This window comes from Larus michahellis, chromosome 3 (genome assembly GCF_964199755.1).
Source record: "Larus michahellis chromosome 3, bLarMic1.1, whole genome shotgun sequence".
NCBI classification, from domain to species: Eukaryota; Metazoa; Chordata; class Aves; order Charadriiformes; family Laridae; genus Larus; species Larus michahellis.
In genome coordinates, this window is record NC_133898.1 from 78,011,071 (window position 1) to 78,027,470 (window position 16,400).

The 16,400-nt window shown below is 39.5% G+C and overlaps 2 protein-coding genes across 2 annotated transcripts in view; one reads left to right on the top strand and one right to left on the bottom strand.

Moving 5' to 3' along the window:
• Positions 1 to 16,400, bottom strand: part of NT5DC1 (5'-nucleotidase domain containing 1) — a 154,432-nt gene that overhangs the window by 120,134 nt on the left and 17,898 nt on the right. The window lies entirely within an intron of this gene.
• Positions 5,907 to 15,662, top strand: COL10A1 (collagen type X alpha 1 chain). The gene is made up of 3 exons (XM_074580910.1): positions 5,907 to 7,663; positions 8,303 to 8,456; positions 13,771 to 15,662. Exons 2-3 carry the CDS (start codon positions 8,318 to 8,320, stop codon positions 15,660 to 15,662), a joined length of 2,031 nt encoding a protein of 676 aa, XP_074437011.1. The 5' UTR covers positions 5,907 to 7,663; positions 8,303 to 8,317.

The window sequence follows — 16,400 nt, forward strand, 5'->3', positions numbered from 1 at the left end:
TTTTATCTTTGAATACGAGAGCCTAGAGGTTAAAGTGCTTTAAAAAAATTATCCTTCACATTCATGTGATTTTTCTCCTTTGAAATGCAGGAGACATTGAAGCTTGTGGATTTGAGTCAGGTATTATGGTGTCAACTACAAAACTTCACAGCCCTGATGCATTTTCTGTAATAGTAAAAGCAGCCACTTCATTAGCACTTTATTACAAGCAGGTAATTATGCCTCTACTTTATGACAACATAATGCTTGTTAAAATCCAATCTCAGCTAAGTGAAACTAAACCCAGTCCTATTAATAATCATCAGGAACAATTAGGCTGCATGGACGCAAGCTTATTTTGCATAAGGGAGAGAGTACAGAAAGTTTATATGTACCCACCAACAGAACATTCCTAAGTTTCAATTAAAATAAATGAAAGGAAAACAGCAATGTTTAAAATGCCAGACTTAAAAAACCAAACAAATGTATTATTTTTAAAGTGAACTCAGACAACTTTTATTTATTCTGGCTGTAAAAGTCTGGATTTCACACACCACCCCCCCGTCACCACCTTTGGCACCTGTTTTTAAACATGAAAGTTAAAAAACAACTCTGTGCCAATTGTCCAAACCACAGCAGGTAGTAAGGTCAATGAATGAGACTATTCAGCACACTGACTACCTGCTCCAGTGGGTACACTTGAAAAAGCAGCTCAGTTACACCTATTTTTCACCAACTATTTGGAAGATTCCCCTAATTATGGGATACCTGAGGAAGCTGCTTGAACTTTTTCACCTTTGGGAAAGCAGGAGTGGTTCCCACCCTTCTTTTACCAAGGCTTCGACTTTATTCACTGTGGTCCAGGGAAGCCTGACAGAAACCTCGAGTCCAGCAGGTACAGAGGTAGAACAAGATACTAAATAATTTAATAAAAATCAGAGAAAAATAGAGCATGAATTAAAGAAAACATAAAAGTACTCCTCCCCATGAAATATGACTATCTTTGCATTTTTATGTTTTTATGTGAATGCTCTTTTTACTGTACATATCAGGGTTTTTAAACAAGAATATCAGGAACTTACTAAAGAAGAAAGAACACTTGTAGTAATCTTTAAAGATCAATTATATAGTTCAGATACTTAAAAATCATTTAACACATCCTGTGAATCATCTGGACCTACAGAAAACAAGACTCCCTTCTTCCACCACTCCCAGGAAAGTTTGATTGCATTTCAGTCCAAATCAAATTCTTACCAATTCAGCTGACAGAAAAGCTTCATAAACCAATTGTATTGGCGCAACTGAGAGTGCAGTCAACACCATGCAGAAGGCTGAAAATGAGCACCTCCAGGCAAACGGAAGTGGATGCCTCTTTACCCGGTTACGTTTAAGCAGCTCCACAAACAGTTTTGTGGAACCCCCTCCTCAAAATCCAAAGCAAAATTTTCTTATTTGCTTAGGCTATTCAGTGGTCAGGCCCCTTGAAATTTTTTTTTCCTAAATTGTGCGCAAAGTTAACTGGATACTTCTGCTCTTCTCCTCTATCATGAAGACACAAGTCCTGCCATCCCCTTCATGTTTACTCTTTTAAACAGATCTAGTGAAAAACCAAACCTTTAAATATATAAACATTTACACTGCTTCATCAGAAAAGCATTTGTGGGAGAAGGAAGATGAATATCAACATATAAAAAAAGCTTTGTGTTTTCAGTATCTTGAAAAAAACCACACCTGCTATGAGTTTCAAATTAATGCATTCATTTGAACAATATTTGTTGTTTTTACTTTCAGAGGCAAGGGAGGGAGCAATAAAAATGAGGGAGGAATAAGGTCACACCAGCAGCATACCCAAGGTACTGGAAAACATCTTTCCTAACACCAGTACTTCTGTTTAGTATCTTTTACCCTAATACCATAACATTTCTAAGACGGGTGAAGATTATCTTAAGCATAATGAAATGGGGCCACAAACAATATAGTGTTGTTAGAAAGCATTCATCAATAATACTACGTGACTCTGAGGAATGTACTCATGAGAAATTCACGTCAGTCTCAAAGCTTTCTCTATAGGCGATGTGGAACGCATCTTTTCCTGAGGTTTTGGCACACTTATTCAGTGCCTCTGCAAGTTAACTCAGCCAAAATACAACTATAAATATTTAACTGGGTGTCATCTATTTAAATATACTGCTATACTAAATAGAGCTCTTGTGATCAACAGTTACCTGAGCTGAACAGAACAAACTGGTCAGCAGTCAGTTTTGCAGTGCCAGAATAAATACAGACCATCTTTCCATTACTACTTGAAATTAGGACATTTATTCAACCACAATTACAAGTGTTAAAAGTGTAAGGACTTTAAATCTATAAAAAGACTAGTACAGGCCTGTAGGAGTAACACAGTTTCTTTTGTTTTGTTTGTTTAAAGAGAGAATTCTTTATTGTATCTCAAAATATGAACACAGATAGGACTGCAGAGCTCTGCAGATTACCTCAACAAGCCTCTATTAACTACAAAAGACAACATGCATTCTGAAATCTTATTTATTTTGCAATCAGAAAGGTAAATATTTTCTTCATCAAGACGTTTTCTAATCCCATGCAGTCCTAGTGTTGGAACAGAAAATACCCTCCATGTAAAAATAAAACAACAATAATTACAAAATAAAACAAAGACATAACAACAAAAACAACACACACACACAAACACACAATTTCCCACAGCTACTGAATTCACAAATTTTCCCACTTCCTATTTCTCCAGGTTCATTTGACTGTGATCACTTAGAAGCTGAAAAACCTCTGCATTAGTTTTCCCCATTAAGGTACAGTGGAACACTTTGTTCCTCTGCACTCTCATTGAAGGCTCACCTGGTCGCTATCACAGGAGCATGCAAACACTCTTCACCATAGTGTGACAGGGAGGGAGAGAAGATGGTTTTAAACCATGCAGTTGAGATGATTTAGGAGTTTCCAGAGTGTCATAAAGTGCACCACAAACTAGGAAAACCCAATTACACCTTTAATTTCATGGCAGGCTTTCAAACTCCTTTTAGACATTCCTAAGTGACTTTCTTTGAGAACTTAAAATTGGAGAGTGGAGAATTTCTTCACCAGAGATGATGCTACAGGCTATTAGAGTTCTCTGCAAAATGGTAGCTATCACGAGTTTTGGGTATCAGGACTTTAATAGAGGAAAACTTGTCACAGACTATGGTAGAGTCTTGAAAGTTTACTTCAGGCAGATAACAAAATTGGACCGACAACATCAGAAAGCACTAGTCATAGATACTGAGCCAGAAGCAGCAAAATAATTGTGTCCTCCCAGCAGTGTTGAGATTTTATGCCATCAATAAAAAGTTACTCCAAGTTTTTCAGACTACTTTTTAAACTACAGGAAAAATCCCCCACCAACACATTCTCACCTCTTTCTTCACAGCTGAGATTACCTAGACAAACAAAAGGAGTAAACCTCCCCACCCACGCCCCCCCCCCCCGCCCCCGGTTCCTTGGGTACCATATTGTAACAAATAGTAATTATAAATGACAAAAGTATTAAGACTAAAAGACAACTACTAAAAATAAGACAAATTCTGTGTCAAAGTTGTGAATTATTATTTTCAAAGAACTCACAGTTCTTTGAAACTAAGCATGTGGTTTGTGCTTAGATTGATGCAAAAATCAAGATCACATATTTTAAGTCAAATCAATAAATCTAAGCATATTCACAGTGAAAATCCTCAGCATCAGGAACATATTTAGCTAGTTCCCAACTACCACAAGAACCTAGCCCAGCTCTGCTCCTCCTTTTTCCTTTTTTTCGGGGGTGAGGGTGGGTATGGGGTGTCTGACAGGGAGTGGTTGCTTGTTTTATTACGATTTATGCTTAATTAAGATGTTCCACGCTTCTTCCTCATAAGCAGTTGCAGGACTCATTCAAGTCACTTTGCGAGTAACTTGCAGGACTGTGGTGAAAACCGGTTCCCAATTCCCAAATCATGGTGTCACTTCCATGTTACTTACGCCTGTGTTTTCACTGACTGTGTAGACGTAAGACACTGAAGCAACAGGGGGTTTTGGAACGCATGTGCGAGTGCATGCTTTCCAACAACATTCAACAACAAACTGAACACTCAGTCGGCAAATATGATGAAACACTGCGGACTGCTGCAAATGGCATTAAAGACTCTGTGATTCCAGTACCTACTTCATATGGTCCAGAGAAACTCTATTTTGAGTCTTGTTACTGCAGTTAAGCTTAGGACTTAGGACTTAAGCTATTACATTGCCATAACATCTAGCATGGCTACCTTTACATGGGAAGGAGCAGCTAATACATAACTAAAATGCAAGTCCTGGAGCAGTGCAATGGATCAAACTATTCCTGACTATGACGGCAACGGGGCAAAGGGAGCAGGAGGGAGCGAAGACACCTTCATTTGTAAGCAAAGACAACTTTCTAAATGCATAACTATTAAATAGAAGCATCTGAATGTTTATACTTTGAAAACAGGTATGCAAATAACCTTTCTTGTTTAAAATGTGCCGTTACTGTAAATAGGTATACGCAAGTATGTCTACTGCGTATATTTTTGCATGTGCAAATACATACTGAAGCCTACCTTTCATATGCACACTTAGAGCTAAATGTGTGTCAGTGCTCTGCCAATAGGAAATATCCACAGCAACAGGGAAAACACACAAAAGCACTGAACTCCAGTTCTACCTCAATTTCCCATACCCACAAAAAACAAAACCTCAAACCCAAGAAGCAGCATAAGATAGCACAATAGGGTGGAGCTCAGGTTAAACACAAGGACAACGGGTTTGCCTGTATATACCTTTTGACCCCACAATCATCCCTATTTATGTAGAGACATACAGAGATTATTCACCTTCCTGGCCAGAAGGAGCCAAGGCAGGAAGTGAGGCTGCTGGGCAAATATCAGCGTACATTATTGGTGCTTTTGTAACATAAGTGTGCCTGCTTTGGGGGTATTTATGAATTAGGCTAGAAATTAGCGTTAAACTGTGTGTGCATAAAACTGTCGCCTGCTGTTCTTAACTTTCTTAACCAAATATTGTCAAATTAGGAACAACCACACTTCCCGCTAAGGGCTGTATATTTAAATGTTTTCAAATCAAAAGCTATTTTTGGATTTATGTGAACCAAAAAAAGGGTCTGGAATTGCATTTCTTCAAGGAGGATATAAACTCTATGCCCTTACATTTGCTGCCTCTGTCAAAAGTGGATGACTGGATTCTCATTTGAATTTATAGAGACGAATTTTTAAATGAAGCACCTTGAGAAGTTACACAAACAACCTGAGGACAAAGCTTCCTTCTCCAAAAGATTAAAAGGAACTGAATGCACGCATAGGGAGTAGAAATGTCATCTCAGACATGCAAACATTCTCTGAAAACCACTAACCAGATCAGGCATGCAAGATCAATGGAGAAAGCTGGCTTCAGGCTGAAGACCCCTGCAGCGGAAAGGGTTTATTTACAGAAATGGAACATAGTGTTGTTTAGAGGATGGCTAGGAAGAAGAATGGACAAACAGAACTGTTCAACAATACATTAAATAAATTATTGCAGCAGTCTTTAAGTCACAACGCTAGTACAGCCATCTAGTAAGCAACGGTATTAGCACAATTGTAAGCAGAATAGACTTGATGGTCCATTGGTCTCTTTCATTACAGTAACTTGTGTTCTAGGATATTTGCCATAACACATAAAAGCCAAAAAAGTTGTCACTTGAAGAGTGTGGAATTAAACAAAGGCACAAAGCAGGTAAAATTCAGCCCTCGTTAACCTGTCATTCCACAGGACAGTCACACAGTTCAGGGCCACCAGCTCAGTCTTTTTGTTGGAACGTTAACAGGTGTCCCTTCTGTACCTACCATGCATGAGAACTCACAGTAATGCACGTTATTTATTAGTATTCCTATAACATAACATGCTAGTACCCTTGCCTGATTACAATATTTCTACAACTGGTATCAGAATATGGGTGCATACATGTTCTTCTGCATAGATGTTGCTTGTACCTCACCAAAAGACTTGCCAGACATCTTCCACAAATGACATAAATTAACTTGAAAAATAAATGCATGCTCAATTCATCAGGATAGTAACTTGTAGCTCATGCTCAGCTTCCTTTAGTAACAACACATATCATTTATCTTTGTTTTTCTGATATACTCTTTGGTGCATGGGAAACAAAAGAATTTCAAAAACATCCAAAAGCCTAACACCTACAAGACTGAATACCACATAACAATGTCAAGTAAGTATGCAATTGGCAACGGCAAATTGGCACAGGTAATTTATACGTAGGTATTTTTGCTGAGAATGTTTGATAAAAGCAAAGTGTGCTATATATTTAGTTCTACAGTTCCATCCTAAATGGGAAAGGTTTGTTTCTTCTCTCTTATTTTGCCTTTCAATCTTAAATGATATTTCAGAGTTCCAAGCAATTCAAGGACTGAAAGCTACTGCCTATTTGGTACTGAACACTAATCAAAGTGATGCTGAAGCACTGTAAGATTAGCAGGAATGGTTTAACAAACTTTCTTAACAGCTAAAACCACTTTATAATCTGAAGGGGAAAAGAAAAAAAAAGAAATACAAGATAAGCTGTAATCAAGTTTGATCCACCAACAGTAAACCAGCAGTAGCTTAAATTTACTAAACTGAAACCATTTAATAGGAAAAACATGCATCCAGTAAAAGTACAGCAATAACTACATTTGATTGAACAAACCTTAAAAGAAGTTAATTGCTGACTGCAGAAAAGCTCAAAAAAGCTCCACCAGCCACAAACATCAGCTTGTATAACACTTGCAAATTTAAGCACTATGGAGTTCAATACATTTGTTACTACCAGACACAAAGTTCTCATTGGGTAAGGTAAGCTGCATTTCAAGAATGCACAATACAGAAACATTACTTGCAAAATACATCATATACTGCACCTCCAGCATCAAAACAGAACTCTAGAAATATAATGTGAAGATAACAATCTCCTTAAATAATAACTGCTGAAAAGTAATCTTCAGGTTCTCGCACGACTCCCCTATTAACATCTTACTTGATTTTAAATTCTACGCTCATATCCCAATAAACAATTACTCACTTAAGTAGTCTCTACAGACTTTAGTAGGGTTACTCCTGAAAGTAACAGCTCACCAAAGTTCAAAATGTATAGTTCTTTCCGTAAAACATTTACAGAGAAATCCAAACGAAGCACGTAGAATTAACAACCTTACTTACAAGTTCATGATTTTTTCCATTGTTACCTTTCTCAGTTCTAAAAACAAAGGGGATATAAAATTTTAGGAAATACTAACTATGAGCAACACAATTTCACCAACAATAAGAAATCCAAGAGAAGAAAAACAAAACAAAACAAAACAAACTTAACAGGATCTAGGATGACTGCCCAAAATAGCTTCCCCCACCCCTAAAAAATACACATATACACACAGATAATTACTGCTTACTGGTTTTTGGGGAGGAGCTTATGCCCAACAGTCACACTATTAGGGGGAAAATTGTATAAATACTCAAGGGTGACACTTGAAATCATCAGCTTCTGCTCACTCACCGGTGGCAGAAGAACTCCTCAACAGAGGAGGATTCACTGCTCTACCACTCTGCATTGGAGCTCCACAACATTTTGGTATGTTATGATTTCACTTTATTCTATTTGGTTTTGAAGGTAACTTCTACAGAATACATGTTTCCTGGTTGGGGAGGGAAGGGGGTTGATATTTAGGGGCCGCTGGGGCTATTTGAAAGGCTGCAGATAAAGCCTGGTTTCAAGCAAGGCAATGTGAGATTTTTGCCACTGATGCTGAAGGAGCCAGGACTTCGCACTTCATTTGCTATAGCATTAGACAGAGGCAACGTGGTTGTGGTAGAGTGTCTATGTATTTCCACTGTAAACTTTTCTTCATTTCAGGAGTTTTGATATATGCGACTCCTGAACTTACTTTCAGAGCCCTAGTGTAACTAGGAAAGTAATCCCTGTTTCTAAAGACAGTGATTTTAGAAAGGCTAGCATCCATTTAAAATTATTCTCTTCCTAAGAGTGAGACTATTGCCTCTAAGCTATCTAAACAAGAGCTGTATCATTCGAAGTGATTGCAATCCTTATTTCCTTTTTGTTAGAGGATTTTTCACAACTACTAAAAGCAGAAGGAATTAAGCACAAAATAATGTTAGTTTTGATACCAACACTTTAAGAAGCTCATTTGTTCGTGCACAAGAAACAAAACAGCTTTTCTTTATAACAAACTTTTTATCTCCTTTCTAACAGAACTGATTTGGAAACATGCATTTACAAATATCCTTACTGCTGCTGTTTTGTCTGAACATTGTCCACGGCAGCGATGGATACTTTTCTGAGAGATACCAGAAACAATCCAGCATCAAGGGGCCACATTTTCTACCATTCAATGTAAAGAGTCAAGGTAAGCTTATTACTTTTTTGATAATAAAATAACACAATTATTCTTAGTGGGTCAATACATGAACAAAAGCTCTTTGTTTATACTACTGGTATTCAACTTTCACTAACAGTTTAGGGCTATTAAAATAAGGTCATGTCTGCATAAAGAACTGGCAGTGGCTCCGGCAGTTGGCTCCTATTGACAAAGATGCACGCTTGTCACAGACGAATTTTTTTTTTTTTTTTTTTTTTTTTTTTTTTTTTTTTTTACACAGTCACTAAAGGCATATAGAGTAGAAACAAAATCACAGCTACAGACCTGACCTTCATTAGTGGGAATAATACTACATGATTGTGTGCATAACCATGTACAACACAGAATCACAGAATGGTTTGGGTGGGAAGGGAACTTAAAGAACATCTAGTTCCAACCCCCCAGGTCACCTTCCACTAGACCAGGTTACTCAAAGCCCCATCCAACCTGGCCTTGAACATGTTAATTATTCTCAAATTTCTTGATTCAACACTGGGGTTTCTAACAATAGACCTGTCATCTACCATATTCAGAAAGAACTTTTATATATTCTGTCATGTTATCGCTACTCAAAACAGACTTTAGGTATGAATTTAAATACATATCTGATACATATGGCCAAAGGAAGTCTAGACAGGCAAAATAAATTGATATATAGTCATAAAAATGTGACACAAACTTCTACTTAATTTTTCATGAGTGATTTCAGCTCATACTTTAATTATCAGACTAATTTAATAATAATATATCAATTCTAGATTTATTATAAAAAAATTATCTTAATTTCATAAGTCAGTCTTATGGCAGATTGTATAAGCAATATATAATTGCAATGCCATACATTGTGATGTTTTATTTCTGGGTATCCTCCCTGTCCTTGTAAGTCAAATGGGTAGCTATACTCAGTGTTTGAAATTACTTGAGTTCTGTTTATTTTTTCATGCTTAGGCCAAAGCCTTTTTTAGAAACTTGGAATTGAAACTTTATGACTTCCTAGTGCTGGTTTTATTTGATCAACTGTCCCCCAAAGGATGATCAATAGTCTCTATTCAAAATTATCATCACTAAAAATCAAGAGAACTGAATCTTCCTTGTAAACACCCACCCGCGCATTATTTTCTTTCAGTCATCAACAGGCTATTCAGACTTGCTTTCACTTTTGCTGTATCCCATCTACTTTTAGTTAAAATAACCATACTTGGGCAGAAATAAGGAAACTGAATCAGAACATAGGATTAGCAAATAAACTCTTCACCAGAAAAAAAAGGACATCTTAGGCTATATCTGCATTAGAAAATAGGGCAGCACAACAGAAGCAGATCTGGAGAGCAGGGTAGTTGCTGCTCAGGACATAGCATCCACAGTGCCTTCATTTAGAAGGTTTTGTTTCAGAATAGCTCTAGTCTAATCCTATGGACTGGATGCTCACGAGCAGCATACACTGAGTCCAAAGAGGCAGATCTGATCTCACCCCAACCAGCTCCAGTCCGCGTACTCCAAGAACACTCTGCAGTAAGAGCCAAGTGAAAGCAGCATGCCTGGGAAACTTACCCCCCCAAACTGTTCTTCTGGGCTGTACCAAAGTACTGTCACAGTTTCATCCCTTGCCTTCAGCACAAGGACTCTCTGGAATCCTATCAGCACTCTCAGATTGAATTTAGGTACATTTACATAAACAGCTACTCTGAGGACTTACTAATTGTTATTCCCACTGGGTTAGAGTTGCATTTCCTCCCCCACCCCTCATTAACTTTTCATAGTGGTTTTCTATGACTTCATTCAGAATCATTTACATATTTATATTATTTTTAAGTGAAGTACAATAGTTACTTGGTTATCCTCAACCATACTTCACTTCTCTTCACACTGGGTTCCCTCCCCTGCCAAAACATTTGGAAAGCAGGAAACCAGTAGCAAATTAAGGAAGGAGTAGGGTAGACAGAAAATGGGGTGAAAGGAGGAAATTAATTGTCCTGAACTAAGTTTTCACTTTATATACTAACACAGAATCTGATGTGCATGAAACTTCATATTTAGAATGATAGTGATTATATCAACATGTGAAAAGTGTAAAATGCTATTTAGGAAAGGTAACAAAGGCTATATACTAGACCTCAAAAGCAGGAACAGTCTACAGTTTTACAGACATGGAAGTCCAGTCATTCAAAATTGCTTGACAAATCTTCATTCAGGGAACAAGCATCAAAATGGAGGACTGGAAAACCACTGCTATTCTTCAGTCTGGAAAACAAGCACCCTATAAAGGGTTTTTAGAAGAGTTTAAAGAGGGCAGACTATTAGAGATCATCATTTCTAGTCCAACATGATCACAGAAAACTTACTGTTCTTATTTGGTCACCAAATATTAGCTTCTAGAGACTTAGTTACCAATAAATTCTTTTTTGTTTTGTACAACTCTGTCAAAAAGCAGCCTGGAATTAAAATTTCAGTCTAGGCCCAAACTGGTAACTCAGGACAACATGTAACAGATCATACAATTTTTGTTGGCAATTAAACACCATTAAAGCTTCATCTAATTTGGTGAAATTGTTTTAACAGTTTTAAAAAGCTTGTTCCTGACAGCTCTCCAGTCAGAATACAATTTCATTTTCTATACGTATTTAGTGTTAGAATTTTTTAAATACACTAGGACATGATTTTTAAACCGGTTGCTTTTTGGCTTGAAATTTTTGAAAATTCCTAGTTGAGAATAATCATTGAATTAAGCCTGACTATTCAGCAATGCTAAAATAAGTCATTATCGCAGGTTATGCTAAAGTCTTCATACTTAATTCAATACATAAATAGGCCTTGACTGCATTCAGAGAACATAAACCAATTTTGTATCAATATATGTGCCAAGATATATAAAAAAAAGCAGCCAACCACTACTTCAATTTTCCTGTTAAAAATACTACTTCATGAACGTGTTCAGCTGTCCTTTCCTCAGAGGACTTATAATTGTCTCTAGACAGCACAATTACCAGACACTTTAATCTAAAAGCAGCACAACTTTGAAACAATATAGCTCCTCACAGAAAATCTCTATAACAACATGCATCTTATGCAAAACGGCAACACCCACCACGTTGTGAACCTAGGACTGATACGAAGGTACATCTAAAACATGGTAGGAAGCATTCTGAAGCTAAGTTTTCCACCAAAAAAAAAATAGATCAAGTGCAATAATTGCATGTTACTTAAATACAGCTGAATAAAATGCATGTTGCGCCCCTGCAGAAATTAAACCCACGCTGACGGCTAAATAATAAAACACACTTGGTAGGCCTAGACACAGGTCCTTGCGTTATTATTATGAAAGAGCAAAGCTGGCTGGGGTCACTGTTGCTTTCTGCCAAAGTATCCACAAAAATGTTTGGTTTTGGATTCGACGTGGTTGATGTAAAATCCTATTCATATTTTTATCCTAATGCTTTACAACTGAAACAGCATTAGCTTAGGAACCTGTTTAGGTATTTGTATTGAGGCTTTGATCTGCCCTGACTGAGTTCTCTGACGTGAACCGATAGTTTTTGAAGTTCTATCCATAGATAGAACCTACAAAATAAATTTGCAGTCCTCCAGTTAAGTATGCTGTTTTCTCTGATGGCAGCTCCCTTATCTGTGGCAAAGAGAAAATGTGTAATGTGTAAAGAACACTTACACACCACTTCCACTGCCGGGTATGTATTAATTCTGACAGGCTTAAGCCTTTTCCAAATTACTTTTTCATACAATGTAGTTCTCAAAATTTGCCATATCTTATGTGACCCATATAACAAAAAAAAATCCCAACTTGCAATTGTACCCTAATGAATCTGGGAGTTCAGTAGTAAGAAATCCAACGGTATTGGTACAATACCAAATACTGCACCAGACTTGCCACTGGTACTCACAGATTCCACAGTCTCCTTTGCAGCTGAGAAGGGTGCGTGTTTGCATTTTCAGTTTGTCAGACTGAATGACAGACATTGCTTTATTTCTATGTGTAGGATTTTAACAACTGACTTCCCTTTCCATTTCCTTGAGGAGGATGAGATAGGAAGGTGTGCAAAATAAGGTGATATGCATTTGTGCTGATTTTATGCATCAGGAAAAAAGAAAATGCACTCTCTACACTTGGTAGAGAAGAACAATTTCCCCGCTGGCAATAAAGGAAGGCGGCAACCTTGCAGATCCAATATAAAACCAAAATCAAATGTATTTCATACAAACATTTCTTATTTTTAAAATACATTATGTACAAGAATAGTTTTCTTCCTCTTTCATTTCATTTTTGGTTCATCAAGACTAGCCATAATGGAAAAAACAATTTATTATCTAAGAGACAGCAGAACAATCACTCCATAAACTTTCATATATATACATACACACACACTGCTCTCTTTGTAAGAGACTGAAATGCAAACTTTAGCTGAACCAATTGTTGATCAATTATCGATCTTTTCTAAATAAGCATAAATTTGCTGCAAACTACTGAAGTAGTCTCACAATATCCACGTTAAATCTTGTCTGCAATGTCCTACAAATCGGCATCCTAATTCCAACTGCAAGCTCCCCCAAAGGCCACAGAAAACCAAGCAGTGAGCTTGTTGGTTTATTCCTCTTTTTGTGACATTTGGTGAAGTGGCTCCACCTGCTGTTTTGATAGCTAAGAAAATTAAGTATTAATAAAAGAAATTAATGCCCAATTCTGACTGCAGTAAGATGAATTATCAATGGTGACCTTGCCACTGTGTGAAACTTTTATGACAAAAAAAAATAAATCTTTAAGACAGTATTTGAAAATAAAACACCCATACATTTACCAAAAAACAGAACCATGTCCTGCTTTTGGAAAAATGTGTAGGGGGGGAGCCAAAAATCTCACTACTTAAACGTAGCACCAAGTAGTTTCAGAAAAGCAGCTACACCTCCACAGGAAGCTTTCTCTAGTTTTATTCATCATCAAGATGCAAGTCTGATGGCTTGCCAAATCAGCTACCTGTTTTTTTCTTCCTTAACAGTTTGCATCTACTTGCACAGCGTCTTTTAAACTCTCTGACGACCCTAAATGTATTGAAGCCAAAAAAATTGCAGCAGCCTTGTAGCGCACAACTCATTTACACTTGATATTTATTCATATAAGAGCTCTGAGACACTTTTGCTCTGAACATCAGGTTCTCGGTGACCGAACCGTATTAGAAACTTGACTTCTATGAGGTTCAAGTTAAATTAACCCTTCACACAATTCACCACCATGATACAAGTCTGCAAATCTGTCATAGCTGCCCTGGTTGACCTGGTTTCCCCTCTCTCGCAGGTGTGCAGATAAGGGGTGAACAAGGACCCCCTGGTCCTCCTGGCCCTATTGGACCACGAGGACAACCAGGACCTGCAGGAAAACCAGGCTTTGGAAGTCCTGGTCCCCAAGGACCCCCTGGTCCGCCAGGACCACCTGGATTCTCTGCTGTTGGAAAGCCAGGCATGCCGGGTCTACCAGGAAAGCCAGGAGATAGAGGACTAAATGGTGAGAAAGGAGAAGCTGGACCTGTTGGGCTCCCAGGAGCAAGAGGGCCACAAGGACCCCCTGGCACTCCCGGCCCCGCAGGACTGTCTGTTCCCGGCAAGCCGGGACCGCAAGGCCCTCCAGGAGCTCAAGGGCCGAGGGGCCTCCCCGGTGAGAAGGGAGAGCCCGGTATCCCTGGTATAAACGGACAAAAGGGAGAAAATGGATTCGGTGTTCCAGGCCGCCCGGGTAACAGGGGTCTTCCAGGCCCGCAGGGACCCCGGGGCCTTCCTGGTCCTGCTGGGATAGGGAAGCCTGGTGAAAATGGTCTTCCAGGTCAGCCTGGTATGAAAGGTGACAGAGGCTTACCAGGTGCACCCGGAGCAGCTGGTATCCCAGGCCCCCAGGGTCCCCCAGGAGAACCTGGAGAAGCTGGCATCGGCAAGCCTGGGCCAATGGGACCACCAGGAGCAGCAGGCATCCCCGGAGCCAAGGGACATCCCGGACCTGCAGGCTTGCCTGGATCCCCAGGTCTTCCAGGATTCGGAAAGCCAGGATTGCCAGGAATGAAGGGACACAGGGGGCCTGAAGGTCCTCCTGGCCTTCCAGGACCTAAAGGAGACCAAGGCCCAGCTGGCGTGTCAGGAGAACCAGGACCTGTCGGGCCACCAGGGAACATGGGCCCCCAAGGACTCAAAGGCTTGCCTGGTGAGAATGGCCTACCTGGACCCAAGGGTGACATGGGCCCTGCAGGCCCCCCAGGATTCCCAGGGGCCAAGGGTGAACGAGGTCTACCAGGATTAGAGGGAAAACCAGGATACCCAGGTGAGCAGGGTCTTGCTGGTCCTAAGGGACACCCAGGTTTCCCAGGTCCGAAAGGCGACACTGGCCACGCTGGGCCACCTGGCTTGCCTGGCCCAATGGGTCCACAAGGAGTGAAGGGAGTGCCTGGTATCAATGGTGAGCCCGGCCCCAGAGGGCCTTCAGGAATACCTGGGATCAGAGGCCCCATCGGCCCCCCTGGCCTGCCAGGAGCCCCTGGTGCAAAAGGTGAGCCAGGAGCACCAGGACTGCCAGGCCCAGCAGGTATCGCTACAAAAGGATTAAGTGGACCCATGGGACCACCCGGACCCCCTGGGCCTAAAGGCAACAATGGAGAGCCCGGCTTGCCAGGCCCCCCAGGTCCTCCTGGTCCCCCTGGCCAAGCCGTAATCCCACAGATGCCCGAAAGCTACGTTAAAGCAGGAGAGTCTCGGGAGCTATCAGGAATGTCTTACATGAAAGGAGTAAATCAAGCTCTTACAGGGATGCCAGTGTCTGCTTTCAGTGTCATCCTCTCAAAAGCCTACCCTGGGGCAACAGTCCCCATCAAATTTGATAAAATCTTGTACAATAGGCAGCAACACTATGACCCCAGAACAGGAATCTTCACCTGCAGGGTCCCTGGACTGTACTATTTCTCCTACCATGTCCATGCAAAAGGAACAAATGTTTGGGTTGCACTCTACAAAAATGGTTCCCCACTCATGTACACCTATGATGAGTACAAGAAAGGATACCTTGACCAGGCTTCCGGCAGTGCTGTCATCGATCTCACGGAGAACGACCAAGTATGGCTCCAACTGCCCAATTCAGAATCTAATGGTCTCTATTCCTCTGACTACGTTCATTCTTCTTTCTCAGGTTTCCTATTTGCTCATAACTAAAAACATCCCACTTACACTGTCCTGACACTCTCTCCTTCAGACCATTTTAACTGGGCGCTGATCTGATTCATCATTAGCAGGCCATGCAACTTCAATTTTGCAACAGAAGTGGAGGAGGGAGTAAGAAAGTGGAAGAGATTGGTTCAAACTTAGAATAATATTGTATGTTTTTAGAGAACTGTCATAAGATTTGTTTCAAATTATGATCAATTGTCCAACTGAATGCAACATTAAAATTTTATGAATTAATATAATGCACCAGCCTCTCTTATCTTTTTTTATTTAAAAAAAAAAAAAAAAGAAAAACTGAATTCCTAACTATCACTTCTCATAACACATAAAGTAGCAATTCCAGGACTCTAGATCATACTTCACTATACTTGAATTAACTGAAGGTATTATTCAAACTAAACGGTCTCAGATACACCACAGTCATTACAACAGCTGGATAATATACTTCAGGAAGATTCTGCTATCTGTCAGCTTCATCTTTAAGCTATCAAACAGGACTCCAGAAAACAACTTTAATACGGTGCATACCACATCACAGTTTTAATTTAGTTCCATTTTTCTTATTAATGAGTAACTACCTTGGAGAAAGGTAGATTTACAAATTGTTACCTGTTACTGAAGATCTAAGACTTTCAAAATATGAAAAAGCAACAAGATTTGAAGCCTAGAAATCCACTTAGCTTTGATGCACACTTCGTAGTCTGCAGCAACAAAGTTGTTCAATAT